Source organism: Ovis aries, chromosome 14, assembly GCF_016772045.2.
Source record: "Ovis aries strain OAR_USU_Benz2616 breed Rambouillet chromosome 14, ARS-UI_Ramb_v3.0, whole genome shotgun sequence".
Classification (NCBI taxonomy): domain Eukaryota; kingdom Metazoa; phylum Chordata; class Mammalia; order Artiodactyla; family Bovidae; genus Ovis; species Ovis aries.
Genome location: NC_056067.1, coordinates 55,871,408 through 55,891,992, shown reverse-complemented (window position 1 = coordinate 55,891,992; position 20,585 = coordinate 55,871,408). Strand labels below are relative to the sequence as shown.

At 52.6% G+C, this 20,585-nt stretch overlaps 1 protein-coding gene and 1 non-coding gene across 3 annotated transcripts in view; both read right to left on the bottom strand.

Moving 5' to 3' along the window:
* The window catches only part of AP2A1 (adaptor related protein complex 2 subunit alpha 1), a 27,598-nt gene extending 7,013 nt beyond the window's left edge, over window positions 1-20,585 (bottom strand). For both annotated transcript variants that reach the window (XM_060398768.1, XM_060398769.1), the window contains exons 1-7: window positions 20,401-20,585; window positions 7,496-7,564; window positions 7,231-7,373; window positions 6,513-6,706; window positions 3,107-3,236; window positions 2,726-2,827; window positions 1,166-1,274 (exon numbers count right to left, since the gene is read on the bottom strand). In XM_060398768.1, coding sequence (XP_060254751.1) covers window positions 1,166-1,274; window positions 2,726-2,827; window positions 3,107-3,236; window positions 6,513-6,706; window positions 7,231-7,373; window positions 7,496-7,564; window positions 20,401-20,467 — 814 coding nt within the window. In that variant the 5' untranslated portion in view covers window positions 20,468-20,585. The remainder of the gene's footprint in view (window positions 1-1,165; window positions 1,275-2,725; window positions 2,828-3,106; window positions 3,237-6,512; window positions 6,707-7,230; window positions 7,374-7,495; window positions 7,565-20,400) is intronic.
* On the bottom strand, window positions 4,288-4,360 carry TRNAD-GUC (transfer RNA aspartic acid (anticodon GUC)). The gene has a single exon. It is a non-coding gene; the product is annotated as a tRNA-Asp (tRNA).

The following is a 20,585-nucleotide window of genomic DNA, read 5'->3' as shown; positions in this document are numbered from 1 at the left end:
TTTTTAAAAAACAGGCAGTGGGAGGCACAGCTATTCCAGATGTGGGGCAAAAAATGACAGACATAATCATAGTTAATTTGCAGTCCTGGACTGTATTTTTTAAGCCCGCCCTGGGCACATCCCAAGATTATGAGGTGGGGCTTAGGCTCTAGCTGTACCTTTTCTTAAGGGGTGAGCAAAGCAGCCCAGCTTGGGAAGAGCCTGCCCCAGGGACTCACAACAAAATGCATCCCTGGCTTTCACAGGCTGAGAAGGGCCTCTGTGTCACATTCCTCACACACTCTGCTACAGTGTGTGCACGCTGGCTGCAAGATTCAGGGCCGCACACCAGCCACCAGCCCCAGCGGGTGCCCAGCACCCTGGCTGAATCGAAGGGCACCGTTTCTCAAGCACCTACTATGTGCCAAGCGCCTCAGCACAGGTGCTCGAAACTGCTCTGTGAGGTCAGACAGCCGAGGATCGGGACGTTCCGGGGGAACCCGGCCCACGTGGCAGAGGGAAGGGGTTACGTGCATGGACTCAGGGGTCAGGCTCTGCTCTTTGTCACTGCCCAGGGCCTGGAAAGATGCCTCATCTCCAAGCCCCCATTTCCGAGATGGCTGCCCCTCGCCAGCTCTACGGGAGCGGCTGACTAACCCTGGTACAGCACCTGCTCACTGCAGGCCCTTCGTCCACACCAGCGCTCATGACCACGAGCACTGAGGGCGCAAAAACCCCTAACAGAGCTATGCTGACTCCCACCACACAGCCTGGGGTCACCCTTTGATCTGCTGGGCAAGGGCCCCCTCCAAGCCTCGGTTTCCTCATCTGTAAGAGAGAGATGACAAGAGCCCCAACGTTCCAGGGCCGGGGCGTGAGTCTGGCTTTACAGGGCCCCTGGCCCACGGCAGGGGAATCAACAGCCATCTGTCCATTCCCTGGGCTGGAGGGCTCCCTGTTGCAGGTGCCCCCCACCCCGGCCCCTCCCTGCCTCGACAACATACTCGTCCCAGAGCCTAAGCGGGCCCATGGGCTCGGCACTGCCCCCACTGCAGCCTCGGATCAGGGGCTGCAGACACCAGGCCCGCCTCCGGGAAATCTGGACACAGACCCTTGGCGCCCCGCCCCCTGGCCAGCCTTGGGGTCAGAGGCCCCCAAGCCCCGGCCCGTGTGGGCTTGTTGGTACCTGGTGGCGGGTAGCACTGCAGCAGCCGCAGGAGCTTCACGGAGAGCCAGGGCGCTGGCACGAAGTAGTAGGTGTAGTCCTGGAGGTCAGTGGAGGCCGAGGAGACGATCTGGGGGCAGAGAGGGATGGGCAGGGGCATGTGGAGGGGCGGCTGTCACAGCGTGAACCTTTATGAAGCAGAAACTGGAGGCTCAGGGAGGGTGGTGAGGAAGCCTTGGGGACACAGAGTCTGACCGGGTGGATCTAAGCCCAAGCTAGGACTGGTCGATTTTTCCAAGTAAAGCTGGTGTTGAGTGGGCAGGGAATCTTGGCCAATCAATCCCCTTCTGTGAACGCCTGATGCCAACCCGGCACCTCACAACACCCTAGGCCACCTCCACTAGCAGCTGGACCTCACCAGCTCCCTGGAGCGCGCTCCCTTGTGGCTCTCCTCCAACACCAGAAGCTACTCAGGAACAGGAACTGAATCTGACCCTTTCCTGGGTCTCTGGGCCTACCACACAGTCAGACAAGAGAAGAGTTCGGCGAAGGGGTGGGGGAATTAGTGAAAGACTGTGTGACTTTATTGTCCTCACAGCAAACTCCTATGCAACCGTGAAAACCCCTTCTCCAGGAGGCAAGCCTCATCCTGCTCTGAGTCCCCTCCATGACAGTAGCTGCCCCTCCTCCACTGTCACTGTCTGTGTCTCTCCTACCAAGCGTGGTCCACAGGAGCATTCAAATGTGTGGTGAATGAATGAAAAATGTGGTTGAATAAATGAGCTGATGTTTTGTTCTCTTTGATTGAGAACCCAGGCCTCTCTTTACCTGCTCAGGAAATGTTTTTATTTACTCCAAGTTTCAACTCAGGCAAGGATCACCTCCACCAGGAAGCCTTCCTGGACATCTAGGCTGGGTGGAGTGCCTTCTTTGGGGGCCTACAATGTCCTTGCTATCTCCACGACCATACACACTGTCCCTTTTATGATAATCTGTGCCTGCGTTGGCCTGTCCTGCAACGCATCCCTCCTCCGACCAGGACAGGAAGCCCCTGAAGGCAGGGTCTCATTCATCTGTGTCTCAGTGTCAGCCCGCACAGAGCTGGGCACAGAAGCAGCCTCGGGGCATGCGCCCAGGATAGGGCCGAAAGGTGGTGAGGAGCAGAAGGGAGGGAAAGAAAGACGCATGAGAAGGAGAAGCAGGAGAAGAAGCGGGAGGAAACGAAGCCACAAGAGGGAGGGGGACAGGAGAGCAACCTCCCTTGCTGGGAGCTCCCGGCGCACTGGGCCCTGTGCTCACACTCTGTACAGATTAACTCACAGCAGCTATGCTGTGAGCCAGGCTCCTGGAATCATCCCGTCATAACAGATGAGGCCAACGAGGCCCAGAGAGGTGACGCCATTTGCCTAGGGCCACACAGCCAGGGAGTGGCCGGGCAGGGATGAACTCCACTCCGAGCCTGCGTTCTTAACTGCTGGGCTGGGTGGTCTCTCAGGGAGAGCGAGGGGGGACCAGAAGGGTGCCCAGGGGACAGGCACACCAGGGCCACCTTCCCACAGTCGGCGTAGACACCACACCTACCCGGCTCAGGCGCGACACAGCCAGGGAGACGCACGTCTTGAAGTCATCCGGGTTCTTCTTGCAGAGACAGGTGATGAGGCTGACAGCAGCTGTGACCACGCCCTGCGGGGGCAGGACAGAGGCGGCTCAGGGCCCTCGGGGGACTGGGGCATCGGGGAGGGACAGCGGTCTGCGTCTCTACGCTGGCTGGGCAGGCGCTGGGACATGGGGGCCACGCTGGGTATCAGAAACAGGGGCTGGATGTTCCCTGAGGGGCGGGGTGAGTGATGGATGCTGGGGACACTGGACAGGACCCCGGGCAGCCAGGAGGATGTGGTGTCGCAGACAGAGGCAGGGGGCCTCAGGCGCCCGTGGGTGCCCAGGGTGGGACAGGGGCCTCACCATGTGCTGGTCGTTGAGCAGGTGCACCACACGGGCCGTCCACTCGCCCATGGGCACCAGGTCGGGCGAGGCCTTGTAGAGCCGCAGCAGGCACAGGGCTGCGCTCTGCTTCACGCTGTCCATGCTGTCCCTGCGGGCACAGAGTGGGGTGGGGGGTGCTCACTGCGACCCCAGCCCTGCACCCCCTCCTCCTCTCACCCCTCCTGGGAAGGGTGTCCAGTGAGAGGCGGCAAGAGACTCCCAGGAACCCTCTGAGGCTGCCCCCACTGCCCACCAGGCCTCCGTCTCTTCCTCTGCAAAATGGGTTGCATCTCAGTAACCTCACGGGGTCACAGGCAGGGCAAGTGTGGCTCTGCGCCTTCACTGAGTCACCACCTGCTTATCTGAGCACCTACTGGGCGCCAGGCACTCCTGTCGGCACTGTGGACCGTGTGTGCGTGCTCAGTAGCTCAGTCACGTCTGACTCTCTGCAACTCTGTGGACTGCAGCCCACCAGACTCTGTCCATGGGATTTTCCGGGCAAGAATACTGGGCAGAGTGGTGGGCAAATTGCTCCGAACTGTGTCCTCAGAGAGCTTATGTTCTTACCAGGGCAGCCCCATCCTACAACAGATACGGTCTGGGTTCAGCGCTCCAGGGCCAGGTAGCACAGGAGCTCTGGGGATGGTGTTTAGCACGAAAGCCTCACTGATAAGGCACCGGGTGAACAGAAAACTCCGAGAAAACACTAAAAATCTACACAGATGCTCCCAGCAGAGCCAAGAGCCTGTGGAGGCCCCGAGCCAGGTGGGCCTGTGTGTGGGAGGAGCCCCGAGGAGACTTGGCGCCTCCTACAGTCTCTAGGCTATCTGAATCTTAGGATCAAGCTCTTTCATTGATTCTTGTATCTTCTTAGCCGTCATCTGTTCAAACACTGCCTCTGTTACAATTCTCTCCCTTTTCTCTTCCTAGAACTCTAAACAGTGTTGTTAGACTGTATCTCCCTTGACTCTTAGCCTCTCTTAAATTTTTCCATCTCTGCTTCTCTGGGCTGTATTCTGATTAACGTGTCCAGTTCCTCTGCCTAGTTCTAATCCCTGCTTTGGTTCTGTCTACTCTGCTGCTAAACTAAAACACTTATTTTCTTTATGAAAACTCCCAATTCTTTTTTTGGCTGAATCACGTGGCTTGTGAGATCTTAGTTCCCTGACCAGGGATTGAACCTGGGCCCTCAGCAGTGACAATGCTGAGTTCTAGCCACTGGACCACCACGGAATTCCCTGAAAATGCCAATTCAACTGTTATTTTCCATTTTCTTTTTGCTGGCTCTCCTTCATGGTGCCTTGCAGCCTGCATTTAGTGATTTTCAACCGTGAGCTTCTCATGTAACCTGGAGCTTCATCTAGGGAAATGGTGAAGGTGGCTTTCTCCAGAAAGACTTGTTTGCGTCTGTCAGGCACTAGGGTATACTAGCAGTATGTATCACTTTAAACTAAAGCTTGGCTTACGATCTATGGATGATCCAGAAAAGGGAAAATCAGGCTGAAAACCAGTGTTGTGGCCTGTTTCATGCCAAGACTTGAAAGGGTAACTCTGCCTATAGTCCCTGAGGGGATATATTTCTAGGTCACCCTCACTTTGAAGTGTGGCCTCTGGAGCCTCTGCTTGAACAAGTTTTGTCTTCTGTTCCCAGAGGCTGCAGGGCCCTAAAACCAATATCCAGGTTCACCCAGTTCAGCAAATGCCCTAAGCAAAATCCATTTCAAAACAGCGATGGTTTTACCTGCTCAAAACACACCAATTGCTTCCCATTTCGATCAGAATAAAATCCAAACACCACTATGGAAAAACCCAAGTGAACTTTTTGGCCAACTCAATACAAAGCTCATGCCTACCCGGGCCTTTGCACTTACTGCTCCTTTTGCTTGGAACACTTTCTCCAATACTTCTAACTGTCTTCTCCTCCTCATTCCAGCCTCCAGTTACATGGCACCTCCGTGAAGACACCCCCCTGATGAGTCTGATCTAAGTAGCCATCCCCACGTCCTGCCACCTGTTTTGCTTTCCTCAGTGTAGCTGTCACTGTCTGAACTCAACTCACTTCTCTGCCTATGCGTTTGCTCTTTGGAGCCCTTCTCAGATACCAGCTCCCTGAGGGTGGGGACAACTGTTCCCCCAGGTCCCTCCTGCCTCCCAATGCCCAGAACAGAGCCCAGGACTTTGCAGGTACTCAAGAAGTAATTGCTCAACGCCCTCCTGCTTTAGAAAGATCACAGGCTGATCACTGACCTTCATGCCTTTCCTTTTTCCACAGCCAACTCCTCCTCCTCACCCAGATCTCAACCTAATGCCACTTCCTCTGAGAAGCCCTCTGACCCCCGGCCTAGTTCAGATGCTCCCACTAAATGCCCTTAGGCTCCTGTGCCCCACAGCAGGGTTCTGAGAGGAAGTAATACGTTTCATCCTGCAATTATTCAATCAATGTTTATCTCCCACCTCTGGACTGTGAACACCAGGAGGATGATGAGCGTGTCTGCCTCTGGTCATGGCTACGTGCCCAGCAACAAGCACGGCGCCTCACACATAGATGCCCAACAGATGATTGTTGAATGAATGAATCGAAAAGGGGCAAAAGTTCTGGAAGGCTGTCACCGACATACTTTAAAGTCACTGCCTCTTCTTTACCAGATGTTAAAGGTCAATCAGAAATTTTGCAAGTTTTATCACATTCAGCGATAGCCCCTTCATTCCTGTCAGCAAAAAGTCATTTAATTTTGCAAGATGGCTACCCACTCCAGTATCCTTGCTGGAGAATTCCACGGACAGAGGAGCCTGGCGGGCTACAGGCCACAGCGTCGCAAAGAGTCAGACATGACTGAGCAGCTAACACTATCATTATATTTATTTCAAGTGTTTCTCATTACTAGACCTGTGCTTCCTATTATTTTTATAAAAAGGTTATTTCACTCCCTTTGTATTGGTTTATCTTATACCACATGGTAACCAAGGTTGTATGAGAGTCAAAGGAAAATGCCTAAGAAACTCTCCAAGCCTTTCAACTGCTTCTTATTTGGAACAATACATTTTTCTAGTTCTCACCAAGAATAGTAAGTTATTAATAAACAGTAACAAATTTCTACTTTTTTTAACTGTACTTTTGACCTTATTTTTTCTTATGGTATATAAACAGTAATTTATAAATATGAAAAAAAGAAAGGTCAGTTAGACAGACACCCCACTGGCTTTCCTTACAAGGCCGAGTTGGACTGGCGAGATGACAGGAGACAGGCATGGGGCTGTCACCAAGCCCAGCACAACCCCCACGTCCTGGCTGGGAGACCTGGGCAGGTGACACAGCCTCTCGGACCCTCAAGCTGGGCTGGGGCTCGTCTAGCCCGCCCCACCAGCGGGGTCCCCAGTGCCTCACCCGGCCACCAAGATGCGAGGGATGTCTGCGGCGAAGGCCTCGCCCATCTCGCGGCTGCCCACATTGGCAATGCAGTGCAGGGCCAGGCACATGAAGGTGGGGTTGCGGCTGGCCAGGTCATTCTTGATGGCATTGTTGATGAGCCGGATCAGCTCGGAGTTGGAGTTCACCAGCACCGAGATGAACAGGTAACCCTGGGCAGCGGGAAGGAGGTGGGAGGCTCGTGGCTAACTGACCCCCAGCCCTGCAGTCTACATTTCTGGCTCCTCCCGACTCAGACCCAGGGGTCCGGCCCCCAGCCCCTCCTCCCCCAGACCCAGGGGTCCGGCCCCCAGCCCCTCCTCCCCCAGACCCAGGGGTCCGGCCCCCAGCCCCTCCTCCCCCAGACCCAGGGGTCCAAGTCCCCAGCCCCTCCCCCCTCAGACCCAGGGGTCCAGCCCACAGCCCCTCCTCCCCCAGACCCAGGGGTCCAAGTCCCCAGCCCCTCCCCCCTCAGACCCAGGGGTCCAGCCCCTAGCCCCTCCTCCCCCAGACCCAGGGGTCCAAGTCCCCAGCCCCTCCCCCCTCAGACCCAGGGGTCCAGACTCCAGCCCCTCCTCCCCCAGACCCAGGGGTCCAGACCCCCAGCCCCTCCCGACTCAGACCCAGAGTTCCAGGCCCCCTGGCCCCTCCCTCAGATCCAGGGGTCCAGCCCCCAGCTCCTCCTCCCCAGACTCACAATCTGCTTCTCCGTGTACTTGTTGGAGCTCAGCAGGTTCACGGCCTCCATGTGCCCAAAGTCGATGTCGTGGCCAAGCAGGAAGATGAAGAGCAGTTTACACACATACTTTTTCTTGCTGTAGCCATCCAAGGCTTTGTCCCCTGGGGTCAGAGGAAGGAGGACGGGGTGGCAAAAGTGAGAAAGGATTATACTTACAAGTCTCGGGTATTCCAGCTCCCAGCCCGCTCCTTCCGCAGACCCAGGAGACAGGCCCCCAGCCTACCCTTGAACTTGGAGCGGATGTTGGCCAGTTCCTTGTTGATTCTCTTAATCTCCGCCTCCTTGCTCTTACCTGGGGAGGAGAAGGCAGGGCAGGTGAGCAGGGTCCCAGAGAGCTGAGCTGCCTGCCCTCACTTTCCAGGGCCAGGACCCTCCCAGGCAGAAGGGCGGATTCTTTCTATGCTGGGGTCCTGGTCTGGGGGCTGAAGTCAGGCCTGGGACTCCATCTCTGTATGGGACCTTCAGGGAGGTAAGAACCTTCGCTCAGGGGTCCCCACCACCCAGAGGAAAAGCCTGGCACACACTCTGAAGCGATCCCTGACCCCCTCCCTTCTTCCTCCTCCTGTTCCCGTCGCATCCATGGCTCTGCACCAGCCCCCAGCTGAAATAAGCCCCTGGCAGAGAATGTGTGATGAATGAATGAGTGAAGAGATCGGCTGCCCTCAAGCCGACCCCTGGGGCCCTCAACCCCACATCCCCACTGACCTCAGCATCTCCTGAAAACCTCCTCTGCCCTCAGCTTCCTAATTTTACTCACTCACCAGGCCTTGTGTCCTGAGCTCCCCGCTGCCCTCCTCTGCCGCCAACTGGTCCCTCCTCCCAATCTGCCAGTTCTCTCCATACCCTGTGCCACCCCCGAAGCCTGGCCCACAGACCCACTTCCTCCTTCCCCACTACACGTCTGTCTGCAACATCCCTACTCTTCTGATGAGACCCACCCAGAGGCAGACTCGAGAGGGCCTCCCTGGGCCCCACGAGCCTCTGTGCTCCTTGATGCCCAGGAGACCCCATCAGACCAGGATCCGACTGGACAGTGACCCGGTCTCAGCCGCCTCACCGCCAGCTGTGTCCCTCCTCCAGCCTCCCAGTCCCACTCGAGCCAGACTTCACCATCGCACCCTTGGCAGGCTTCAGCACTCACTCAGCTCCTCCGAGCAGAGAAACCTGGGTGTCCTCACCCCTCACTCAAGTCGTCGCCACGTCCTCTCTGTTCGACCTTCAGAACATGAGCCCAGACAACCTCCACTATGACCATCTTGTCCAGACCCCATGCCCGCCCACCTGGATCACTGCAGCAGCCTCCCAGGGTGGGGACTCCACCCCGGGGCCAGCAAGCCCTCTGGCCCTGCCCTGGTCACCCCTCACATCTCGCTGGGTGTCCAGCCTGCGGGCCTCCACCAGTTCCAGGGCCATTCCAACACCCTCCCACCTCCTGGGCCTTTGCACCTGCTATGCCCATCTGTCCAGTTCTCATCTCGTCATTTGGGTCTCAGCTCTTGTCATCTCCTCCACGTGGCCTTTCCTGGCCAGTTCTTTCTTTCTTTCTTTCTTTCTTTCTTTATTTTTTCTGGCCAGTTCTTTAAAGGCAATGCTTTATTCTTCAGTTTCCTCATTTTATAAAATGTCCTCCCTGGCACATGTCACACTGCATAACCTCGGCTCCCTCTTCCTTACAGGCCATCATGAGGGAGTTTCTAGAACAGTGCCCAGCAGATAGCAGGTGCTTAATAGATGTCTGGTCAGGACTTCCCTGGTGGTCTAGTGGCCAAGGCTCCAAGTTCCCAATGCAGGGGGCCTGGGTTTGGTCCCTGGTCAGGGAACTAGATCCCACATGCTGCAACTAAGACCTGGTACAGTCAAATAAATAAAAATAAATATTATAAACAATAAAAATAAACGGCTCGTCATCTGAAGGGTGGAGACTGCTCTGACCCATGGCTTGTGCCAAGGCAACAAGGAGGTTCAAATGAATGAATGAATGGAGCAAGTAAGAGTATGTCCTCTCCTTCTCTTTAGAAATCCTGCCTCACCAACTACTCCCAACTTCCAGGGAAGCTCCCATAAGCCCCACTTCAGCTATCAACTCCTTCAGGAAGCCCCCTTTGATTAGCACCTCCTGATCAGTTCCAAGCAGATGCTACAGCTGCCTTGTGCAATATGGCAGCTGTCAGCCAGGCAGCTCTCGAGCACCTGAAAGGTGGCTGTTCTCAACTGAAATGAGTGGCAAAGACACATTTAGAAGATACAGTGTCAGGGAAGAAAAGGAATGTAAACTACCTTATCACAAAGTTTAAAATATTAATTAGTTGTTGCTGTTCAGTTGTAAAGTTGTATCCGACTCTTTACAACGCCATGGACTGCGGCACATCAGGCTTCCCTGTCCTTCAACTATCTCGGGGAATTTGCTCACACTCATGTCCATTGAGTCAGTGATGCCATCCAACCATCTCATCCTCTATCACCTCCTTCTTCTGCCCTCAATCTTTCCCAACATCAGCGTCTTTTCTAATGAGTTGGCTCTTCGCATCAGGTGGCAAAACTTTCCTTTAGGATTGACTGGTTTGATCTCCTTGCAGTCCAAGGGACTCTTCTCAAGAGTCTTCTCCAAAACCACAGTTCGAAATCATCAATTCTTCAGAGCTCAACCTTCTTTATGGTCCAACTCTCACATCCATACATGACTACTGGAAAAAACCACAGCTTCGACTAGACCAGCTTTTGTCAGCTATGTGATGTCTCTGCTTTTTAATACAGATATTTAGTTTTGCCATAGCTTTTCTTTCAAGGAGCAAGTGTCTTAATTTCACGGCTATGGTCACTGTCTGCAGTGATTCTGGAGCCCAAGAAAAAATCTGCCACTGTTTCCATTTCTTCCCCATCTATTTGCCATGAAGTAATGTGACCGGATGCCATGATCTTAGTTTTTTGGATATTTACTTTTAAGCCAGCTTTTTCACTCTCCTCTTTCACCTTCATTAAGAGGGTCTTTAGTTCCGCTTCACTTTCTTCCATTAGGGTGGTTTTAAATGAAAAAATATATATATATATAAATACTGATAACATGTTGAACTGATGCTTTCAAATTGTGGTGCTGGAGAAGACTCTTGAGAGTCCTGTGGGCAGCAAGGAGATCAAACCAGTCAATCCTAAAGGAAATCAATCCTGAATATTCACTGGAGGGACTGATGCTGAAACTGAAGTTCCAATACTCTGGGCACTTGATGTGACGAGCTGACTCACTGGAAAAGACTCTGTTGCTGGGAAAGACTGAGGGCAGGAGGAGAAGGGGGTGACAGAGGATGAGATGGTTGGATGGCATCACAGACTCAACATGAATTTCAGCAAATTCCAGGAGACGGCGGAGGACAAAGAAGCCTAGCATGCTGCAGCCCATGAGGTTGCAAAGAGTCGGACACGACTGAGTGACTGAACAAGAGTGTATCAAGTTACATAAATACATTAAAATTAATTTGGTCCATTCCTTTCTGCTTTTTAACAAAAATGTGGCTCCCAAGGAAGTTAAAAACCACACATGCGGCTCACACTCTGGGTAGGACTGCTCTCAGGCTTTCCCGGGGCTCCCCGCACTGCCCAGGTCAGCGCTGCTGTGGTGTCTGGGTCTGCCCCATCCCCAGACCACACTGGGAACCACCTGAGGGCTGGGCCACTTTTCTACTAATGACTCCATGTTTCACAGGCTTACTGAGTGGCTGCACTCAGGAAAGACAAGATGTGAAAAAATTCCACATGCCTGAAGAGGTACAGTGACCCGCTCCCAGTCCTCAGGGAGGGAGGAGGGTCTCCGGGACCTAGGTGAAGGGCTGTGATGAGGCTGAACTGCCCTGTGTGGCCCCAGAGCCCATCTGATGCTTCATTTATTAATTACACGGTTCCTGAGCCCTGCGGGGCAGGCTGAGGAGGGCCACGCCAGGCACCCAGGACTACAGAGATCCGGCACTTCTCAGCCTCCCCCAGGGCCTCCAGGCCCGGTGGGGCACAGGCTGCATACCCCCTGCCCACACCTGAGCAAGCTATGCGTGGATGGAGGTCACGGGGGTACCCGTGGGGCCTTGCTGGTGGCTGCTGAGAGGAGGGGACATTTGAGGAGGGCTGTGAAAGATGAGGTGAGTTCAGGCGCAGTTCACCAGGGAGAACTAAGCCACGCTGCTGAGTGCCCAGGGGAGGGTGGCCAGGGCGTCAGGACAGCGCCTCCTGATGTGGCAGGGGCGGGGACCTGCACCCACGCACGTGGTGCGCATGCTCCATTCATTCTCCCAGGCTGTGCAACACTCACTCTAGTAAGTTGCCTTAAAGCTATTCTGTAGGTACCAGAAAAGAAAAAAAAAAAATTTTTTTATAAATGGACCACATACCACACAGTGGCTGCCTAACTTTTACCACAGGTAGATGGAAACCTGAATGGTAATTACATTTCCAACACTAGAGCCCTCTCCGGCCTTTGCTTACACCTCTATTAAAAGCTCCAAGAAGCAGACAGAACTAACCGAGAGTGTTGGATGACTGAGCAGTGAGCAGGAGGTGCTGGGGAGCTGGGGATGTTTGTTCCCGCATCTGGGGGCCAGTTATGCAGCTGTGTTCGGCTGGGGAAAATTCATCAGATTTTGATGATGGCTTCATCAAAATTCATCACTTATGATCCGTGAGCTTTTTTATAGATACACTATATATATATATATATATATATATGTATGTATGTATATCTACAAGTGAATATATATTTGTATAGGAATATATATTAACATGTTTTTATAGTTAAGTATATCAATGACATAGAAGAGAATGTCAAACAGACACGGAAAATTTAAAGAATATTCAGGAATTCCTTGGGACTTCCCTGGTAGTCCAGTGGGCTTAGACTCCACGCTCCCAACACAGAGTGACCAGGTATCTAACTGGGAACTAGATCCTGCTGGCCGCAACTAAAGATCCCATGAGCTGCAAGTAAGATGTAACACAGCCAAATAAATAAACAAACATTAAGGGACTTACCCATGGTCCAGTGGTTAAGAATCCACCTTCCAATGCTGAGGCCATGGGTTCAATCCCTGGTTGGGGAACTAAGAGGCGACATGCGGCAGAGCAACTAAGCCCACCCCAAAGCCTGCACGCCACAACTAAGACCCAACACGGCCAAATAAATACATAAAATTTAAAAAAAAAGAATTTATGATAGTCAGCTGAGTGAATTATTCATTTATTATGCTATAGTTGGACATTTCACTCCTTTAATAAAAAATATTAGTGGCTGCCATGTGTAAAAATTAAAAATAAGCTTTTAAAAATCTTTAAATTGTCCACATCTATTTGATATTATCTTCTGGATCACCAATATACTTCCCTATAAAAAAAGAATTCACAGAAAGAACAAAGCATCACGTCTCCAAAAGAGAATGCTCTGTGGCCCTGAGGAAGGGCATTCTGGCAGAGCATATAACCTCTGCAAATATCTAGTGCCCAGGTGCCCAGAGACAGCACCTGGGTGCTGCTGAGGGTAGCGCATGGGAGAAAGGGGCCATAGGCAGCTGTGACAAAACTGGGCTGCCGGAAGAAATTTTTCATCACTCAGGGCCAGCCTGCGACAGGAGGTGAGCTCCCTGTCACAGGAGGCATGTAAGCATTTCAGGGTGTTTTTTAAAGAGATTTCTTTATCTTCAAACATTCCCTGGGTCAGGCTCAGACCCTGCTCTTCCCTGAGGATGCTCCCTGATTGGAGGGGAGGCTGATAGAGATAACGTGGAAAACTTTGACAGAGGCAAACACGGTGAGGGCTGGGAGGCTAGAATCAGATGGGAGGAAGAAAGCTTCCTGGTACCCAGCTCCTGGGATTTGAGGCTTCAAGGACAAGGCTGAAATGCACAAAGCAGCAATAAGGGGAGGTGTGCTTGGGGTACAAAGGTCAGCTTGTGTGAAAGCCCGGGGGCTAGCATAGCAGGTGGGGGTAGCCTGCAGGGTTCCCTGCGGGTGCTGACCTCTTCTGCCTGCAGCGGTTGCTGTGAGGGCCCTGCAGGAGGGAACGAGGCCACTGTCTGGCTACAGGCCAGGGCAGGGGACTGCTGGATGCTCCAGATATACCAGAGGACTCCTGGCTGGGGGAGCTGCAGCTTCCCTGAACATGTAACCTGGGGCATCGGGGTGCAGCTGCCGCTGCCATCAAAGGGATCCTCACCAACCCTGACTGCCATGAGGGGACTGTCACGCTTTTACAGCAGTCAGGTAACCCAGGCACTATCCGGTGCCTCACTGCCAGGCCCTTCGGTGCTTTCCAGACAATTGCTGTTTACAGTACAAAGGAGCAAATGTTTCTCTCTACTAGGATGTGCCCTACTGTCTCCCACTCAAATCCTGACAGCCTGGAGTCCTCAGAGAGGCTTCTGGGAGATGAGACTGTTGACTCTGGATCCCTGCGAAGTTCACAGCATGCTGTCCCCGCTCCGCCCACTAGGGGAGCCACTGGCCACACGCGGCCACTAGGCACTCCAAATATGGCTGGTGCCTCTGAGGGACTGGATTCCTAATTTACTTGTAATAAGTTAAAAATTAAAAAATGATCCTCCACTCAGTTACCGGGAAAGTATGTTTGGAACGACTTGGACCCTTTTGTGAAGCTTCTTTTTAACCACAAGTTTTATAAACTATTCAGACAGAGCAAGTTATTTCCAATGAAAATGGAGCTTCCGAGTGGAGAAAGGAACATAAACTGTCTCATTAATCATTGAAAAAATATCGATTACACATGCAGATAATATTTGGGCCATCCCGGGGTAAAGGAAATAAAACATGTTAAAGTTAATTTCCCCAGTTTTACTTTTGTAATGTGACTCCTGGAAAATTAAAATGTCTATATGTGGAGGGACCTCAAGATTGTCATACTAAGTGAAGTAACAAATATATTAGAGAGACAAGTATCTATGATATTACTTATCTGTGGAATCTAAAAAAATGATACAAATGAACTTCTTTATGGAACAGAAACAGACTCACAGACATAAAAAACAAATTTAAGGTTACCAAAGGGGATAGCTGGGAAATTGGGAGGGATAAATTAGGAGGTTGGGATTAACATATACACACTACTATACATAGAAAAGGTAAATAAGAACCTACTGTATACCACAAGAACTACACTCAATATCTTACAATATCCTAAAATGGAAAAGAACCTGAAAAAGGATATGTGTGTGTGTGTGTGTGTGTACAAAAACTCAATTAAAAAACTGAGGTATAGCTAATTTCCAACTCATTGGAAAAGACTGATGCTAGGAAAGATTGATGGCAAAAGAAGGAAGGGGCAGAGGATGAGATGGTTAGATAGCATCACTGACTCAGTTCAGTCAGTCAGTTCAGTCGCTCAGTTGTGTCCGACTCTTTGCGACCCCATGGACTGAATAACAACAACTTTAAAAAACTGTACCTATGTGGATGGCCACATGAAAGCCCCGGGTTGGATGTTATCAAAGTCCTCAACGTCCCCAAGAGAGTTTTCTCCTTGAGCAACCAAGTCACACCCCATCATTCCCTGGCTTGAACTCAGCTGTAAAGACCTCCTGAACTGCTTCCCAATATATGAAGGGGGCATGTGCTGCTCTGTAAACCCTGGGCCTCTGCCTGGGAACACTGGTTCCCCAAGGGCAGGGGTGGGGGCCCAAGATCAGGGCCAGGGCCCAGGGCAGTCCTGACACAGAGCTCAGTTGCTTCAGTCGTGTCTGACTCTTTGCAACTCCATGGACTGTAGCCCGCCAGGCTCCCCTATCCATGGGATTCTCCAGGCAAGAATACTGGAGTGGGTTCCCATGCTCTCCTCCAGGGGATCTTCCTGACTCAGGGATCAAACCCGCGTCTCTTGCATCTCTTGCATTGGCAGGCAGGTTCTTTACCGCTAGCACCACCTGGGAAGCCCCTTGTCCTGACGAAGGTGAGGTGCTCAATGTGATTGCGGACCGAGGTCACAAGAAACACAGCGAGAGGGAGAAAGGGGGCTCAGGCCTGGATCTGTCTGTTGCCGGCATCAAGCCAGTTCCTTTAACACACTGATGCTGGAGCACCACCAAAGTGGGACTCATTCCTTCTGCTGAGTCAAATCCTATTCCTTCACCGCTCTGAATCTCTCCCTGGCTCCCATCTGGCCCAGTGTAAAAGCAAAGTCCTTACTGGATCCACTAGCTCCCTCTCTGACCACAGCTCCCACCCTCTCCCCACATTCCTATTCCTCAAGCACAGTCCTGCCTCAGGGCCTTTGCACAGGCTGTCTGTGCACCCAAGAATGTCTTTTCCAGATTTCTATGGGCCAATTCACCCACCAAATTCTGCTCCAATGTCACCTTGTCAGAGAGAGAGATTCTGACCAGCCAATACCAGAGCGCCATCCCTGACCTTGTCCCTACACCCCTTCCTTGCTTTATTTTTTTCCCAGCACTCTGAACAGCTGAACACTGTATATTTACTTGTGTGTTGGTCCAGCTCCCCGCTAGAATGGGAGCACCACAGGGAAGGGGCTTTTGCTCACCATTGTGGTCTCATCACTTAGAAGAGTGTCTGGCACTCAGTCAGTGCTCACAAAGATAGATTCGTTCATTCATTCATTCAATCAGCAAATACCTCAAAAGGGCTCCCATGGGCCCGGCCCTGAAGAAGGTGGAACTGGGGGCCCAGGGAGAAATCAGACCGGGGCCTGTGTTCCAGGGTTTAGGGAAGACTGCCACAAACAGGATGGGTCACAGTTTGTTGTGAAATGTGCCCCCTGGAGAGCTTGGGGCACTGCGACAGCCCAGCACCCACTTCCTAGCACCCACTTCCCATCCATCACCTGCACTCTCCTCAGGCTTGGGGAGGGCTGGGGCCCTAGAGAGGAGGGAGCCCCGCCCCTGCCTTAGGGAGCTCCTGGCAGATAAGTGTCTAGAGGCCAGACTCCCCCTCCAGACAAGATAGGACCACGCCTTCAGGCCGGGCCAGGCCTCACCCCTCCCTTCCTTATCTGCAGAATTTGCCCTTCCTGGCTCTTCTCCTCAAAGCCTGCCTTCATCCCCTTCTAGATCCTCCCCCCAGCTCCACTGTGCCAATCCTCCAGTAGGCCTCCACTCTCCTCCTGTCCTCCACCTGCCCCCGAACCCTCCTCTTCCCCTCACTCAGGTTTAAAACCCTCTCTAGGGCTCTCAGGACAAACACCATCCTGGCCTCTGCCCACCTCCCCGAGGTCAGATCGCATCCCTCTCTGCACCAGCTGTAACACAGACCTCAGAGAGTCTCGACGGGGCCTCAGGACCTTTACACGTGCTGTCCCTCTGCCTTCAGAGCTTGCCTCCCCTTCCTCTGGCCTGGCTAACTCCTCCACATTGTCTGGGGAATGCAGTAAGACAGCTCCTGTTCTCCCAACACCGTGGCCCTCTCCCTCACTGGACTTAGGACAGCTACAATCTTTTTTTTTCCCCACTTAAAAAAACAAGTGGGGGACTTCCGTGGTGGTCTAGTGGCTAAAACTCCCAGCTCCCAACGCAAAGGGCCTGGGTTCAATCCCTGTTTGGGGAACTAGATTCCCCATGCTGCAACCAAGACCCAGTGCAGCCAAACAAATAAAAAATACAAAATTTTTGATGAGAATAGGAAAGGAGCCAAGATAGGGCTTTTAAACAAGTCGACATCAATTCTGAAAGTAAATTTCACATGACTTTCTGAGGGGGCAACAAGATATACCTCCCTGAATGCTCTGTAATATATTTAGATCTGACTTTATGCTACATAAAGAAAATAAATTTAATGTATCATCAAACAGTGGCATACGTGAAATAAGAGGATTTGCTGTATAGCACAGGGAACTATATTCAACCACAGTGGAAGAGACTATGGGAACAAAATACATGTATGTATAACCGAATCACTTTGCTGTACCCCTGAAACTAACACAATATTATACATCAACTGTACTTCAGTCAAAGAAAAATGGAGCTACGATTCACACAGCACACAGCTCACCACTCGGCAGTGCCAATCAGGGTTTCTTTAGTAGATCCAAAGCACTGTCCATCTACCACCACCATCTAACTCCAGCACATTCTCATTACCCCCTAAAGAAACCCTGTTCTCATTAGAAGTCACTCCACATTCCACCACCCCTCGCCCTAGGCAGTCACTCAACCACTTTCTGATTCTCTGGATTTGCTGCTTCTGCACGTTTCGTATCATGGAATCCTACAATATGTAGCCTCTTATGTCTGGCTTCTTTCCCTCAAAATGATGTTTTCGAGGTTCACTCATGCTGTGACCTCCACAGTCTTTCATTCTTTTTGATGGCTGAATAACATTCCATCGTGTGGGCGTCCACACTGTGTTTTTCCATCCATCTGCTGGTGGGCATCTGGGTTTGTTTGTGCTCTCTGGCTATGGATCATCAACGATGCTGTACGAACATCCATATACAAGTGTTTGGGAGATGGACAGCTGCAATTTTTATGCAGTTCCTGTCTCCCTCTGGGGCCGGGAGGTTCATGGGGGAACAGACAAGTCTGTCCTATCTACCACTGTGTTCCCAGCACCCACGATAAGGTTTGAAACATACCAGCCATGAAACATACACTCGATGAGAAAACCAAGGACAAGCGGCACCCTGATCCTCCAGTCCTGATTCTTTCAGCTAAACGACCTCCACTGCCCCCAAGTCAGAGTATCTCCTCCATCCTCTGGCTTCCCTCTGGGGTCCAGCAGTGACACCCACTTGTTTTCTCTTTCCTTCCCCACCCCCACCATCCAATCCCTTTGGAGATCCTCCAAGATCTATCTCTAACCCAAACACTTCTCAGGGATTCCTTCCCACCCCAGTCGAGTAAATCACCATCTCGCGCGGGGATGCCTGCAACAGCCCCCTAATTCTTTCCCTGCTTCCATTCCTACCTCCTTGGGTCTACTCTCTATCCAGCAGCCAGAGGAACTATTTTAAAACATCAGTTAGGTCCCATCCCTCCCATGCTCAAAACCTTCCTGCCACTCTCGCTTCAGAGAAAGGCCAAGGTGCTCCCCATGGCCCACAAAGCCCTACCTGCTCCCTGTCTCTTCTCTGCCCAAATCTCCCACCTCTCCCACCCTCCCTTGCTTGGCTCCAACCACACAAGCCCACAAGCCCCCTCGCTCTTATCTGAATCCTCACCAAGTGTGCTACAACCTCAGGACCTTTGAACACACCATTCCGCTGCCTGGACCCCTCTTGCCTCCAAAATCTGTACCACTTGCCCCTTCTCAATCCTGTTCCCTTCCCCCTCTTCCTGTCCTTATTTTTCTTCACAGCACTAGTCATCATCTGTAGTTCTCTGTGTTTATAATTTAATCTCCCTCCTGGCACGAGTGCTCCAAGGGGCAGGGATTTCTGTTCACTGTGGTAGCCCTCGTCCCTAGAAGTGTCTGGCACACTGGATTGATCAAAACGCATTTGTCAAGTGAGAACGAATGAATGAACCTTCAGAGGCAAGATGTTCTGGTCAATGGAGTCAGCTGACAAGAAAATGGAGCCTTCAAGAGGTTGAATGACTTGCCAAGGGTCACAAGGTAGGTGTCAGAGGCAGTGCACACCTTCTTCTAACACCTGCCCTCCACCACAACCCACAACCCCTCAATGCTCCACCCCTTTCCTAACAAACATAACCTCCCTCTGCCACTTGGTACCCAAGTTTCCACCCTTCTTGCTCACTGAGCACCTACTATGTGCCAGATCATCCCATACCTGCTAAATTCTAAAATCATCACTGGGCACTTGCAGAGGCCGCTCCTCAGATTCGGCCAAGTTACAAAAACAGGAGCCAAGACACCTTGTGCCTGGAATGTGTGAAACGCCTCACTCACATTCGGTTATCATCACAACCCCATCAGGAAGATGCCATCAGCAGTCCCTCCTGACAGATGAGGAAACCGAGAGGTGAAGTCCCTCATTCAAGGTCACAAGGCAAGGGGATGGGAGCAGTCAAACTCAAACCGAAGCCTGGCTGACCCCGGAGCCTGTGCGGATACAGCTTCTGAAGCTCTTGGCAGCTCCAAACACCAACACCCGCTCCCAAGAGCTGGGAGCTGACTTGGCGCCAGGCCTCCCATAGTCACGACCATTCTTCCTGCTGGTGAGGGCTGTCCCCATGTTGATGTGGTCAGAGGGGAGAGGGCTCCAGATTCAGGGCTGTCCTGCTCCCCGACCCATGACCCCTCTGGAACCAGGCTTCCCCCCATGCCCACCAGCTTTCCAGATCTCTTCCCCATGGATGTCTAAGGCCCCCCAGGCCCCTTCTTTGAGATCTGAGCTCTCTCCCTTCTGGCACTTCCCCCAAGTCCCCACATGATAATGACCTCTCCTTTCCAGGCCCCCCAGCTCCCTGTTTCAGGTTCTCCCAAGACTCTCCATCTGCAGCGCTTCTCCGTGCTCCCCTCAGTAACCCCTCTAGCCCCTTCTTCACTGCCCGCCACATCTCCTAAGCAATCCTCCATCCAGGAGCCCCTCTGTGCCTCACCAAGGTCCCAGAGAGTCTCCCTTGTTCCCATCTCTCCTCCCCAAATCCCTGGGACTTTCTATCATTCTCAAGTCCTCTCTATGAACCAGCTGAGCGCCTCCATGACCTGTCTAGCCCCTTGGCCTCTATGACACCCCCTCGCCCAGGCCCTCAAGCCCGATTCCTTTTAGGTTTCCTGTGTTTCGCGTCCTCCCAGTTCTCTCTGGCCTCCTCCTATTCTACCTCTCCACAGGGTACCCCCACCCACCCTCCCACCCATGCACCTTCTTCCTTTTTTATCTACAACAGGGATCTCTCTAACCCTACCGCTAATATGATCCCCCAGCGTTCCTTCCACTCCCAGGGGACACCTCTATGCCCTGTTCCCGGGACTTTACTAGTCTCCTCTATTAAGACCCTCCGCGATGCCTCTAACCACTCCGCGTTGTCACCTCGAGAAGCACACTATGACACCCTAACCCCCTCCATTCCCCCGAACCCACCCTTAAGTTCCCCCCTCCGGTGGCCTCTCTCGCCTCTCACTCTAGGGCCGCAATGGATTTCTAATCCTTGGGCCCCTCTGTAACGCCCCCCCGAACCCTTCAATTTCACGCTCTCCCCTTTGCCCGATCTCCCCCGACCGCGCTCTCACAGTTCCGGATGTCGGAGATGAACACGGCGAGCCCCCGCATCCCATCGCCCTTGGACACGGCCGGCATGATGGCGGTGGCGTCGGCTCCAGGCCTGGCCGGGCAGGGCACCGCACGGCGGGGGCTGGCAGGCGGGGGGGAACCGGGAGGAAAGGACCCCAGGCAGCGCTGAGAAGCCGAGCCGGCC